The sequence below is a fragment of the Lytechinus pictus genome, chromosome 10 (genome assembly GCF_037042905.1).
Source record: "Lytechinus pictus isolate F3 Inbred chromosome 10, Lp3.0, whole genome shotgun sequence".
NCBI lineage: Eukaryota > Metazoa > Echinodermata > Echinoidea > Temnopleuroida > Toxopneustidae > Lytechinus > Lytechinus pictus.
The window spans coordinates 9,513,512-9,526,588 of NC_087254.1; the positions used below are offsets into that span (position 1 = coordinate 9,513,512).

The 13,077-nt window shown below is 36.5% G+C and overlaps 2 protein-coding genes across 3 annotated transcripts in view; one reads left to right on the forward strand and one right to left on the reverse strand.

The window, feature by feature from the left end:
- Window positions 1–368: 368 nt before the first annotated feature.
- On the forward strand, window positions 369–7,485 carry LOC129269718 (FAD-linked sulfhydryl oxidase ALR-like). Its single transcript, XM_064105288.1, has 3 exons — window positions 369–735; window positions 3,929–4,155; window positions 5,173–7,485. Exons 1-3 carry the CDS (start codon window positions 592–594, stop codon window positions 5,336–5,338), a joined length of 537 nt encoding a protein of 178 aa, XP_063961358.1. The 5' UTR covers window positions 369–591; the 3' UTR covers window positions 5,339–7,485.
- Window positions 7,486–7,603: 118 nt separating this feature from the next.
- LOC129269719 (mismatch repair endonuclease PMS2-like) overlaps window positions 7,604–13,077 on the reverse strand; it is a 33,170-nt gene continuing 27,696 nt past the window's right edge. The window contains exons 23-25 of one of the 2 annotated variants that reach the window (XR_010294780.1): window positions 11,574–11,609; window positions 9,604–9,986; window positions 7,604–9,040 (exon numbers count right to left, since the gene is read on the reverse strand). Coding sequence is in view for 1 of the 2 variants with exons in the window: in XM_064105287.1 (XP_063961357.1) it covers window positions 9,924–9,986; window positions 11,574–11,609 (99 nt within the window). In the remaining variant the exon portion in view is untranslated. Of the gene's footprint in view, window positions 9,987–11,573; window positions 11,610–13,077 lie in introns of both variants that reach the window. The other variant, XM_064105287.1, reaches the window with a different exon arrangement.

Sequence of the window (13,077 nt, forward strand, 5' to 3'; positions counted from 1 at the left end):
AGCAAAAGGAAACAAAAAAGAGAAAAAAAAAGAAAGGAATTAAAGAAGAAAAAAAAAGAAAAAGACAAGAAAAGGAAAAGAGGAAAAAAGAAGTAGGCCTAGAGAAAAAAAAAGAAGAAAAGAAATAGAGAAAAGAGAGAAGAAAAAAATAAGAAAAAGCATAAGAAAATAAAAGAAAACAGAAAAAAGAAAGGAAAAAAAAGAAAAGAGGTAGAAAAAAAATAAAAAAAGAAAAGAAAAAAAGACAAAGAAAAAAGAAAAATTGACAGAAGAAACAAAAGGAGAAAAAAAAATGAAAAAAAATGAGAAGGGAAAAAAAAGAGAAAGTAAAATAGAAAAAAAAAGGATGAAGGGAAAGAAGTTTCCATCCTCTCAAAGAAAGCTCCAAATCAAAGCAGTGGCAAAAATAGTCATTTTCTGACTGGTTGGTACAACTCAACACAAGACAGAAGAAGAAGGTGAATAATGTGGTATGTACCCATAGAGATGTAGTTAGTATACATCTCTATGTATGTACCGTACCGGTATCGCACTACACTGAGCTGGCGCAATTCCGCAATTTAATGTGGAGATTGCATCATCAGTTTCAAGATGGCAGCGCCCATGGAGCACACGAGCAGCACAAGTTCCGAGCAGAAACAGAGTAAAAAAAGACCATGCAGAGCATGTACCGACTTCAGAAGTTTTGCTAAAGATAAGGGAGTGATGTTACCGCCAGGTTTTCCAGTTCCAAATGTAAGTAAATGGCGTCAAATTCATTCTTCAGTAACTTGATCTTGGCCTTTGCCACTCACACGTAGCCAGGTAACCCAGGGAGCTCCCGCCCGCGAGCGCAGCGGGCGGGAGCCCAGGGGCTTACCGTGTATTTTACCATACTCACGGGACTAGGGTGATTTATGGTCTAAATATTTCTCCAAATGAATTGTGAAACGGAAATTATGCACTTACCACGATTATATGGATGAAGGTCTAACGAGTGGCAGTTTCCTGACATCTGGGCACAGACTGGAACCTCAAAAAACGAAAAGTTCTCTCCTACCCCCGTCTCGATTAGCCTGGAGGCGTCTGGGGAGTGAAAGACTTATACTGTACGTATGGTCACTCCCCTAACGCCTGGCACTGTCCCCTATACTATCCTACACACCGAGGGAAAATGCAACTATAGAAATGCGCCAAACTGCTAGTTATGTTTAGATTCTAGCTTTAAAACTTATGTACATGGGTAAAAATATTGGTTGGCAACGTTTGGCAAAAAATAAGTGTTGATGGATTTGAAATGACGAATAAATTAATATGAATAAAAAAAGTAGAAGAGAGTTCACTTACACTTGTTGACATCGCCATCTTTGATCCTTTTAATTGCAACCTAGTTACGTGACGCGTATAGAGGGCGGCAAAATCATGAGCGGTGCTAGATTAAAAAGTGCTAAAATGTCCCGCTTCAACCACTGAACTAGAAATACATAGAGAAAACATATTGCATTTTGCCATCTACGGCGCGGCGCGTTCTCGAACAATTGACCTAGCAAAATGGCGGCGGTCATGTGACTTATCGAGTTCGCCAGCGATGTTTTGCTTGGGTGTACACGGCTTCCACGTATTTCTAGTTCAGTGGTTGAAGCGGGACATTTTAGCACTTTTTAATCTAGCACCGCTCATGATTTTGCCGCCCTCTATACGCGTCACGTAACTAGGTTGCAATTACAAAGGATCAAAGATGGCGATGTCAACAAGTGTAAGTGAACTCTCTTCTACTTTTCTTATTCATATTAATTTATTCGTCATTTCAAATCCATCAACACTAATTTTTTGCCAAACGTTGCCAACCAATATTTTTACCCATGTACATAAGTTTTAAAGCTAGAATCTAAACATAACTAGCAGTTTGGCGCATTTCTATAGTTGCATTTTCCCTCGGTGTGTAGGATAGTATAGGGGACAGTGCCAGGCGTTAGGGGAGTGACCATACGTACAGTATAAGTCTTTCACTCCCCAGACGCCTCCAGGCTAGTCTCGATCGGCCATTTTTGTTATGAATTGTTACGCGACGCTCGCGTCCGTAACGTTGGGGAAGTACAATAAGAAACAAGATGGCGGCGTAAACATCGGGACAAGTCTCTTCCGTCTTTTCACAATATTTTTTCATTTTTTTTTGTTATCGACAAACTCCCATCATTTGTTGTTTAGGAGATAATCATACACACAATGAGAAGTGTGTAAAATTGTGCTGTGTAACGTCAGTTACCGTGAAAATGCCCATGTAAATGCAATACCTTCGAAAACATACATTTGGAAATCTTTTAAAGCGACATCAAATTAGAAATATTCTACGTGCCTGTGGTCACTGAAATGGAAAGAAATATATATAAACTTACCAGCCTTTAAGTGCTTGATGCAGAAGTAGTAGATACAATGTAAGTACTCCAAATTTGAAAGAAGTTCAATAATTTACATATGCAAACTGTACATGGAGCCTGATATAATAATAATAATAATCCGTTTTTTTATATAGCGCTTAATACATCGGAACGACGTGTCTAAGCGCTTTACAGATATATTATTACCCCAGTCATCGGATTCAATCAGTCATTCCCGCACACAATGTGTGCACATCCTCCACTCCCTGGGGAGTATTCCAGTCAGTCGCCGGTGAGGCGCACACAGTACTGGACAAGCTACAATGACTTTCACATCCTATCGGGTACCCAATTAGCACCTGGGTCAAGAGTGGCAAAGTGTGGATTAACGCCTTGCCAAAGGACGCCAGACCGCGGTGGGATTCGAACACACGACCCTCTGTTTACAAGGCGAGAGTCAGAACCACTACACCACGGCTCCTCCACACACCACGGCTCCTGATAATTACAAATGTAGAAAGTCACACTGTAATCATGACTGTCCCTTGGCAAAGTACATTGATGAGGCTGTGTGAAGTGTCTCCAAACAATATTGCACAGTTCCCACTTGGATAGCACAAGCGATGGATATTCATATGTAGAAACAAAGGATGCAAGAAAAGTCAATTTCCTTTTGATGAAAATGTAACTGTGGAAAATCCAATATGTTATAATCCACCAATGTTGAAAAGCCTCTTGCCGAGTGTAATGAGAAAATGAGGATGACTAGGAGAAATTGTACACATCGTCACGAGATGACAACGTTCTATTCAGTGCAATGAGTAAAGTATGGCTATTGATGATGAGGTTTCTCCCATGTTTGAGCCCAACTGGCTGGTTGTTCCTTAGAGAGAGAATCACATTTCGCAGCAATGACAGAAGGAACAGATGTTAAGCATTCCTGGCCTTGGCTCTATGAATGCACACAGATGGGGTTGCTACTTGACATTGGAATCCAGTGACAATGGTCGCACTATTTAAAGTATAAAGCTGAATAGAACAAAAGCATTTACCGGTAATTGTGGATCACCTGTCCTGTGCATGATCAAAGTGGTGATCAGGCTCTTGATCCAAAGCGTTTGAAGATGAAAAAGTACACGTAGTCGCTGCCAATTTGAACAAAATTACTCAGGAAAGGGATTTTGTAAAAACAGAAGGTCAAAGCCATGAGTTGTTTACAGTAGTTTGATACATATTCAATTATTCCATTAATCTTAATTGAAATAATCAAAGAAGAAAATTATTTTCAATATCTTTGTCCCTTTTTACAGTGTATTTATATTTCATCATACATTTTTCCTTTTCAATATATTCATCTCTTTCTTATAATACATTCGTCTTTCTGATATGTTTGTCTTATTAATTTATTTGTGTTTTTAATATTGTGTTCACCTATTTCATTATCAACCCAATCGATGATACAAGTATGTCATTGCAGTAAATTTTGTGGTAGCATTAGTAAATAACACTTTCAAGAAAGTGAGTTGTTGGACAAATTTTTTCACAAATTCTTATTAACAAAATCTTTACAGGGATCCAACTCTCAGGGGACCATTCCTGCTCAGGGTGAGAGGACGGACCGAGAATGTCCGTTAGACCGTGAAGAGCTTGGTCGGAACACCTGGTCCTTCTTGCACACCATGGCGGCTTACTATCCAGACCAACCAACTCAGACGCAGCAGTCGGAAATGACACAATTTATTAATCTCTTCTCAAAGTTTTACCCGTGTGAAGACTGTGCAGAGGACCTCAGGGGAAAGTGAGTAGATTAGAAAATGTAGAGCAATTTGCACTAGGCGCTGTAAAGTTCCTTGTATCCCCCTCCCCTTCCCCCAACAGAATGTCGAAAGCTTTTTCGGATTCAGCAGCATCACGCAACCATCATAGCATCATATTCTTGCGTGCATTTCGTAGGCTCATTTCTCATATTTTTTCCCAAATTTGGTATGGAGGTGTATCTTGGTATAATCATCACACTTAACTTTTGATGATGCTGCTCCCTGTGTTCTATGTTGAAAACTTATAGGCCTGTATTCTCTGAACTCTGGTTTAATTCAAACTGTCGTCTAAGTTGTTGTTTAACTATGGAGAAACAATGGTGACACAAACCTCTTTACAGTGCAGGTTTCATTAATCAGCTCTTATGTCACACATATCATTCATAAACATCTAGGAATTGTAACTGAATTAGTTTTCTTCGCCACTCTGTCCCGAATGAAAGAGCACAGCGACTATAAGAAACATACACTGTTAACAAGATTTTTAACATTTATTTTTCGGCTTTCCATAATTTTGGCACAGAGTTAGACCATAGCACAAGTTATAGCTGACTTCAGAATACTGCATTGCCTTATTATCCTGGATGGCTTTTGTGATTGCTATAGGCCGTTTTTTTCGATGAATTTCTTTGAAATTAAGTCTTTGAACTTTATCTTCCCCTAATCTACACAACTACATCTCCAACTTATGGTGATGCCGCCCCTCGTGTTCTCTTACAGAGTCGCAGGTCATTTTATCACGCCAAGTGTGATAATTAAAATAGTGGTAGACTCATTTGGGCAAATTCTCAAAAACTAATATAAATACAGGGTTTGATATTGCTTTTGTAATCTTGAATATGTTTGAAGTGCCGAATATTTTAATAAATAAATAAATAAGAAGAAAATAAGAAGCAGCTGTGATAACGAAAACAGGAGTGTCAAATCTGACAGACTTGACATACATAATTATCATGATCTTTACCAAATTAATAATCCCATTCTTTTATCATCCTTAGATTAAAGACAAACCAACCAGATACGAGTACAAGGCAAAACCTCTCACAGTGGTTCTGTAGGCTTCATAATGACGTCAGTAGGAGATTGGAAAAGCCTATTTTTGATTGCTCAAAGATTGATGAACGATGGTTGGACGGATGGAAGGACGGGTCATGTGACTGGTGACATCGTTGTTTTGATGGACCGATGGAATTACAAGATACCACCTCTCATAATGGTTTTGTAGGCTTCATAGTGACGTTTGTAGGTTGAAAAAGGCCGCCTTTTGATTGCTCAAAGATTGATGAACGATGGATGGAAGGATGGGTCATGTGACTAGTGATATTGTCGTTTCGATGGACCATTGGAATTACAAGACACGACAACCTTTCGTAATGACATTATTAGGGGATTGAAAAAGCCTATTTTTGACTGCTCAAAGATTGATGAATGATGGTTGGATGGATGAAAGGACAGGTCATGTGACTGGTGACATCGTTTTGATGGACCAATGGAATTACAAGACACAATCTGTTGTAATGGTTCTAAGGCTTGACAATAATGTTAGTAGAAGGTTGGAAAGTCTATTTTCGACTGCTCAAGCATTGATGAACGATGGTTGGATGAAGGGACGGGTCATGTGACTTGCGACATCGTTTTGATGGACCAAAGGAATTGCAAGACACAATCTGTTGTAATGGTTCTGATGACTTGACAACAACATTAGTAGGGTCATGTGACTGATGACATCATTGTTTTTATGGACCAATATAATCGAATCGAATAATCATGTACTCTTGGATGTGCCAGAAAGTGGACAATATAAGATCAAATGATTTAGACAATGAAATGTAGGAAGCTATTCAACTTCTCATATTAATGGAGAATTTTTTTCAAGAGAAATATAGGAAAATCAAATGTACAAGTATTTCTGGCCATTGAGTAGAATTGAGAAACTTCCTAAAAATTTGTAAAGTTGAATGCACTAAATACCAATGTTTGCCCTAAATTTTTGAACTCCCGCACTCTTGTGCACAGGAGTGAATCTAATTGGCTACACACAAATTGGTGCCCTGACCGTATTACAGCCATTAAAAAAAAATCATAATTTGATTAAGGGCATTTGAAAACAATCTGTCTCCATAAATATCATGGATTGAATTTGGAAGCTCACAAAAATCTGATGTCCGGGGTAAAAATAAATCTGTAAAAGGCTAAAAGACATTGTTTGGATGTATTAAGCACTAAATAAAAGCGAAATTTTGATTTATTATTACTACTAATTTCATTGTCCATTCATGCAATATCTGTTTGGTCCCATTTTCTCTCCAACCAGTGTATTGTACGACTATTCTGTTCAAACCTTATAATGGCAAAAGGACAATAGAGGAATTAGCCTTATTTTTAGACCCACTGGTCAGTCACCCGGTGGATGTAAGTAACCATGATCACGACTTAATGTTCCATCTTGATGGCAAGGTTAACATCCTGTCTAAAAACAATTAGTCTACATGTACATGTGCTACTAAGATTGTCTATCATCATCTATATAGAGCGTTCTAGCCATACATTAAGAACACATATTTTGGTCTGTATCAATTGCTCGTGCAATATCAGAGCGTATCCCTAAAACAGGACTGAAAAATCCGACGAATATCCCATAGGCTCCTGTACAATATTTGCTATCGAATACGAGAGCATATTCAACAGTTTAAGGTGCGTGCGCAAATGTGTGAAATATAAACGTGTACAAGAATGAAAGCAATGCAAAGCACAGCATAGAGCACAACTACGCTCAATGGCGTCATAATGAACTACAGTGTACATGCAAGTCGCATGTTATTGACCAAAATTGATTCTATGAAGTGATAATGGCATAATGTGATAAGTGATATGACTTCTTAAATCACATTTCTCCCTCTTTTTGGGGGAGGGAGGTGGGATAGATGATAATTATATTGGATGGCTTTACATGTATTTCAGAAATATTCCACTCATTAGGGCCAATATTCCACGAATTGCAGATTCGTGGAATATTTCTGGTATACCATTCTGGGCCATCCAATATAATATAAATGCCACATGGGCTGAACCCATTTGATCAATTTGGTCTCATTGTCACTTGGTCTAAGACTCACTTTGGGCTGTCATTTAGTCTGATTCCCAGGCGGTCTAATTTCGACTTTGTCTCACCTTTTTGTTCTTTGTAAACTGAAAATTAGTTCATGAACAGTTCACCTGTTACAATCATGTTGACTAAATGTAAGTGGTGTTGGACAGAATGTGTCTACAATGATCAAAATGGGAATTGCCTGTATGGGTATTAGACAAAATGGTACATGTAATAAGTTACAGTTAAACCACGTGGTTGCCTGGTTGGTAAACTTGGATTCAACACATCTTATCAACGCCACCATACCTTATATAAAACAACAAGACATTTTTATTGTTGAGGTTTTGAATTCATTTTTATTAACAATTCTTTCATTAAAAGCAGGTTATTATGAATACAGTATTAAGAACAGCCTACAAAAATATTACCTTGCTCATGGCTTCCGAGTAACAAAATGTAATCTCCACCTGTGCAGACCTGTTAGAATTACATGTACAAAGCATTCCTTTAAAATCTTCTGTAATATTTCATTCATAAAGCTTCAATTTTATATCAGAATTCATGATTGGATCATATTTCAAAATTCTTTTACAAAGTAAAATATCTCGGATATATAATTCATACATATCTAGTATCTGTGATATAAAACTGGTTTTATGAAAGAAATCCCAGATTTGATTCTCCCTTCCAATTATTCTTTCTTGATGTGATGTTAGCATTTGTTTTCTATGCTTAGTCATATAATTGTACTCCTAATTTTAGATAAATACTCTACTTCATGTGTATCATTAATATCAAGTACATGTACAGTATTTATGAGTCTGTGTTGACATCAGTATTAAACGATTCATCTCATTCAGAACTTTTTTCTTAAAAATTATTCAAATTTCAGTTTAGTAAGTGTTTGGGCATTTTTCATCGCCAATTAAAATTCCAACCAATAATCATTACTTTTAAATGCCAATATTAATCTTGCAATTAAAAAAATCATGTTAATGGAAAAAGTAATAACTAGCTTTTGAATGGCTTAGTAACAAGTATAATGACAGAAGTCCAGTGTAACAAGCTGGGTAGGAGACTATACTGCATATAGTTGATGCAACCTTTAATATGAATGCTATTTTCATGTGACTTTTCTCTATGTAATGCCTTGGTGTTCATGGCATCTTTCGTTATTTATGTTTCTCATTCTTACAAGTGAGGCTTTATCTGAATAATAGGGAGTTTTTGCACTGTGATGCAGAATGAATCCAAGAGCATAGCAAATGTATTGAAAGCGCCAGTCAAATCAAAATGAACAGCCTGGAGGTCATTGTCGAAAATTGGTGAATCACAGCGGTTTCATCCTGCTTTGGAGCTGACTACAAATGGCAAATACGTTGTATTTCCAGTGTCCAGGGACGAAACTGCCCTTTCGATTCACCAACCCTCGACAGAGACTTCATTGTCATGAAGGGGGTCTTAAAATACATTCTCTGTGTTCCCAAAAGTGTTCTGCATCGCGGTTGCAAAAACTTGTTTTGTTCAGCATTTAGGCCTTGTTTCTTTCTGTGGCTATGCAATTTCTTACTGTGTTTGAAAATCATGTAATAGAGTATTTATAATATATATATATATATATATATATATTCTGATATTAATCATCAGAGAAATAAAATGAATCGTCATACATTTTTCAATCACTTTTTCAATTGAGGAGGTTTTGTTGATTTCATGAATTACGGTAGGATAATAATTGGAGGACGGGTAGCAGGGCTTTAAAGGGATGGTTTGGGCTGAAAACATATCTTGATACATAGAGTAGAATTCACTGAGCAAAATGCAGAAAATTTCATCAAAATCGGATAACAAATAATTAAGTTATTGAAGTTTAAAGTTTAGCAATATTTTGTGAAAACAGTCGTCATGAATATTCATTAGGAGGGCTGATGATGTCACATCTCCACCTTCCGTTTTCTTATGTTATTACATAAAATCATAATTTTTTCATTATTTCATACTTATGTGAATAATATGTCTCCCTTATAATGAAATAAGTTGCAGCAATAGATATCTAATGCACTAAATCAGTTGTCAATCCAATTTTTCTAATTCTTGGGGGAAAACATTTGAATAAACCTAATTTCATATAATAAAATACAAAAGAACAAGTGGAGATGTGAAATCATTAGCCCACCTAATGAATATTCATGACTTTAAAATTCAATAACTTGGTTATTTGTTATCTGATTTTTATGAAATTTTTGGCATTTTGCTCAGTGAATTCTACTCTATTTAGTAAGCTATAAATACTTTCAGCCCGGACCATCCCTTTAACATTTCATTCAAGGGGTGTTGCAAGAAAGTAATACAAATTAAATTTTAGTACTATTGATACAATCAACTTTAGCTATATATAATCAACACTCATTTCAAGAAGCAGATGAGCAATCAAGTGCAAATTTGCAATTAATTGAAAGACATGATTTATTTAGGACCCCAAAACAGCTTGCAATTAATCACAAGTTTCTCGCAATGCTCCCATAAGACTGACAGACAAGAAGTACTGTATTTTGTAGCAGGGATAATACTTCAGTCCTACTCATTATGATTTATGTTTATCAATTGGGCAGCGAAGAAAAAAAATCCTTTAGTCCCAACCATTGTGATTTATGTTTATCAATCGGGCATCATGTTGAGGTTGAAGAGATGACGCATGGTGGGACGACCGTGGGGACAGTTCTGGTGAACAGAAAATAAACAAGATTACGCTTTTAAATTTGTTGGTGAAAATAGGGAAATGCTGAGTGGAAAGGTTGTGGGTGTAAGTGTAGAGATTGGAAGTGAATGAAATTGACAAAATGTACTCCCCTGCAACTTGCCTGCAATTGTAGGTAAATTGTTGATAGGTCTGCAGCCACTTTGTATACTGCTTGTTTCGTCTAGTCCCACATGGTCTGATCCCATTTTGGCCTACAAACAGATCATCTAATGGGCGATTCCATACGTGTCGTACGGGACATTTTGACAACAATTTCTAGTTTCCTAGCCGAATGCTTGAGCAAAAAAATATTCTTTTTTTGTCAATGATAAAGCTGTAGTGGGTAGTCATGTAAAAAACTAATAACCCCCCAAAAAAATTGATTATGGGTAAATTATAGGTGAAAATGTTGTGTGTCGTACGGGACACAGAAATGTCCCGTACGACACGCAACATTTTAAGCTCTAATTCACCTATGGACAATATATTTTTGTTGGTTGTCAGTTTTTTGCATGTCTACCCAGTAGTACTTAATATTACCACAGAGCAAATTGAAGTTCTTCGTTCGTTTGGACAGCAGGTTGAAAAATGTTGTGAAAATGGCTGATTTTTCTAGCATGGAATCACCATTCGGTCTAATAGCCACTTTATTCTATTTACTATTTCGTCTACATCAATTATCTACTTGGTCTTGCCGCTTAAAATGCATTCTACATGGTGGAATGTAGTGTTTGTTAATAAAATTTCATTTGGTAAAGTAAGAAATAATATCAAAGTCAATAAGTGGAAATAGACCAAATGGCATAAGACCATTGGCGGCGGAGCAGAGGATTATCTTTTGTGTTTGGGGGGGACGCAACAATAGACGTCCCCCCCAAACACAAAAGATAATCCTCTGCTCCACTGCCAATGCATAAGACTAAATGAGAATTTTACCAAGAGGTTATTAGACCAATTGTATTGTCACAACAAGCCTCACTTAGATCAAATTGATAGTAGATCATATGAGTAATATCACAATAAGGGCGGAACTTGCGCTTATTTATAATGACACACAGAAAAAAAATATCAGGGGGGTGTTTCACAAAGATTTAAGTATGACTTAAAACGCACTTACATGCCGACGCGTATCCACAATGCTGACTTTTCTAAAAATATTTACCACATAATTTTTATCAATCACAGCTTAGTCAAATGCCCTTCAGTTTACATTGAACAATTTGCTAGGCTGAAGTCTTCAATTTACATTTAAACACATCTTAATAAAAGAAAATACAGTAGATAATTGGCCTTTGTGGATCCTTCCCAACAAAGACACACATGAGGAAATACTTATTTCCCATCCATTTGAGAACAATTAAATTAATGAAACTTGCAAACAGCACTTACAATAATCATAATAAGACCCTTGAAGTAAAAAAAAGTGTTTTTAGTATTAGATGAGAGCATGTAATATCAATTGCTCGAAAAATTCCGATACACTTAAAAGTCAGAGATCCAAGCAAAGGGAGTGATAATTTTTAAGGCCTGGCATTTTATGAGAAATTATTCAGAGGTTTTGGACTTACCCACGGCTGTTCCAATTCACCCATGTGGCAAACCAACTGTACAAGCAACAAAATATAATAAGGGGAAATGCTGACAATAGTGTTTTATAAATGTTGCACAAAGGATTCATACAGGGTCATAATAATTTACAAACAGATCCTCAAATCATCAAAGATGACGGAAGTTGTACAAATATGATAAAGGTAGGAGTGAATGATCTAGAACAGGCAGAAATTTAAACTTTCATTTTTCTTAAACCCCCATTCCACAGACAGCAAGACATCTTTAACCCTAACTAGGCCGGGTTTTTTTGGCTGTTCTGTGGCCGGGGGGGGGGTTGAATCAACCCCCCCCCCTGAGATCTCGGCCACCGATCGCGCAAGCGCCGCAAAAATTTGCACGCTGGTAGTGTGCGATGTAATCTACAAGGCTGTATGGTAAAATTTTCCAAAATAATGAAATTTCATTTCATATGAATTAATTATGCTAATTTATGCATAAATCATACTTTTTGCTCTAATTCACTAAATGAAGCTCCTAGAATGCTCAATTTTTGGTAAAAATATTCTTTGTAGCATTCTTAACAATGGCAATTGAAAAAAACTTCGGTTTGGAAATCAATTTTTTATGTATTTTATTGTTTTATGAATTTCTGATGTATTTCTTTGTTTTTCAACCTTTTGTTTTTCTTTTTTTTTTTCACCAGATTTATTGAACAACCTTTTTGAAGCATAATTATGCTAAAATCAATTGCTTTCAGCTGTTTAAAGTAAAAATAATCATATCTTTAGGAATAAGATGAGAAAACTCAATTTGCATTGACTTTGTACACAAAATCACGTTTTGGAACAATTTTTGGTCTGACATGCACTTACAAAATGTTGCGTAATTTCGGAACCGCGTACCCGGGCGTCGTAAACTTGGTCTCAAAAGATGCGCGAGACTTAAAAGTATAAACTCTACGAGTGGCGCGGTCAAAAAAATTCGCGCGGCGGAATGATTGCAGAAAATGTTGAGGGGTGGTTGATTCAACCCCCCCCGGCCATTATAGGGTTAAAGGTCAAGTCCAACCCAGAAAAATGTTGATTTAAATAAATAGAGAAAAATCAAACTAGCATAACGCTGAAAATTTCATCAAAATCGGATGTAAAATAAGAAAGTTATGACATTTTAAAGTTTCGCTTATTTTTCACAAAACAGTGATACGCACAACTCAGTGACATGCAAATGAGACAGTCGATGATGTCCCTCACTATTTCCTTTGTTTTTTTATTGTTTGAATAATACAATATTTCATTTTTTACAGATTTGACAATAAGGACCAACTTGACTGAACCATGTAGTCATAAACAATGCTAATTCCACATGTTCAGGGAGGAATTAATCCTTGTTTCACTTGACAATGAGGAGAAAATTAGAATATTTTATATAATAAAATACAAAGAAATAGTGAGTGAATGACGTCATCAGTCTCCTCATTTGCATACCGATCAGGATGTGCATATGACTGTTTTGTGAAATCAA

Bases quoted from the DNA above. Each gene is read 5' to 3' on its own strand.
- LOC129269718 (XM_064105288.1), top strand. From the start codon at position 592: ATGGCAGCGCCCATGGAGCACACGAGCAGCACAAGTTCCGAGCAGAAA. The intron at 736-3,928 runs GTAAGTAAATGG...AAATCTTTACAG, and splicing joins CAGGTTTTCCAGTTCCAAAT to GGATCCAACTCTCAGGGGAC. The intron at 4,156-5,172 runs GTGAGTAGATTA...TATCATCCTTAG, and splicing joins GCAGAGGACCTCAGGGGAAA to ATTAAAGACAAACCAACCAG.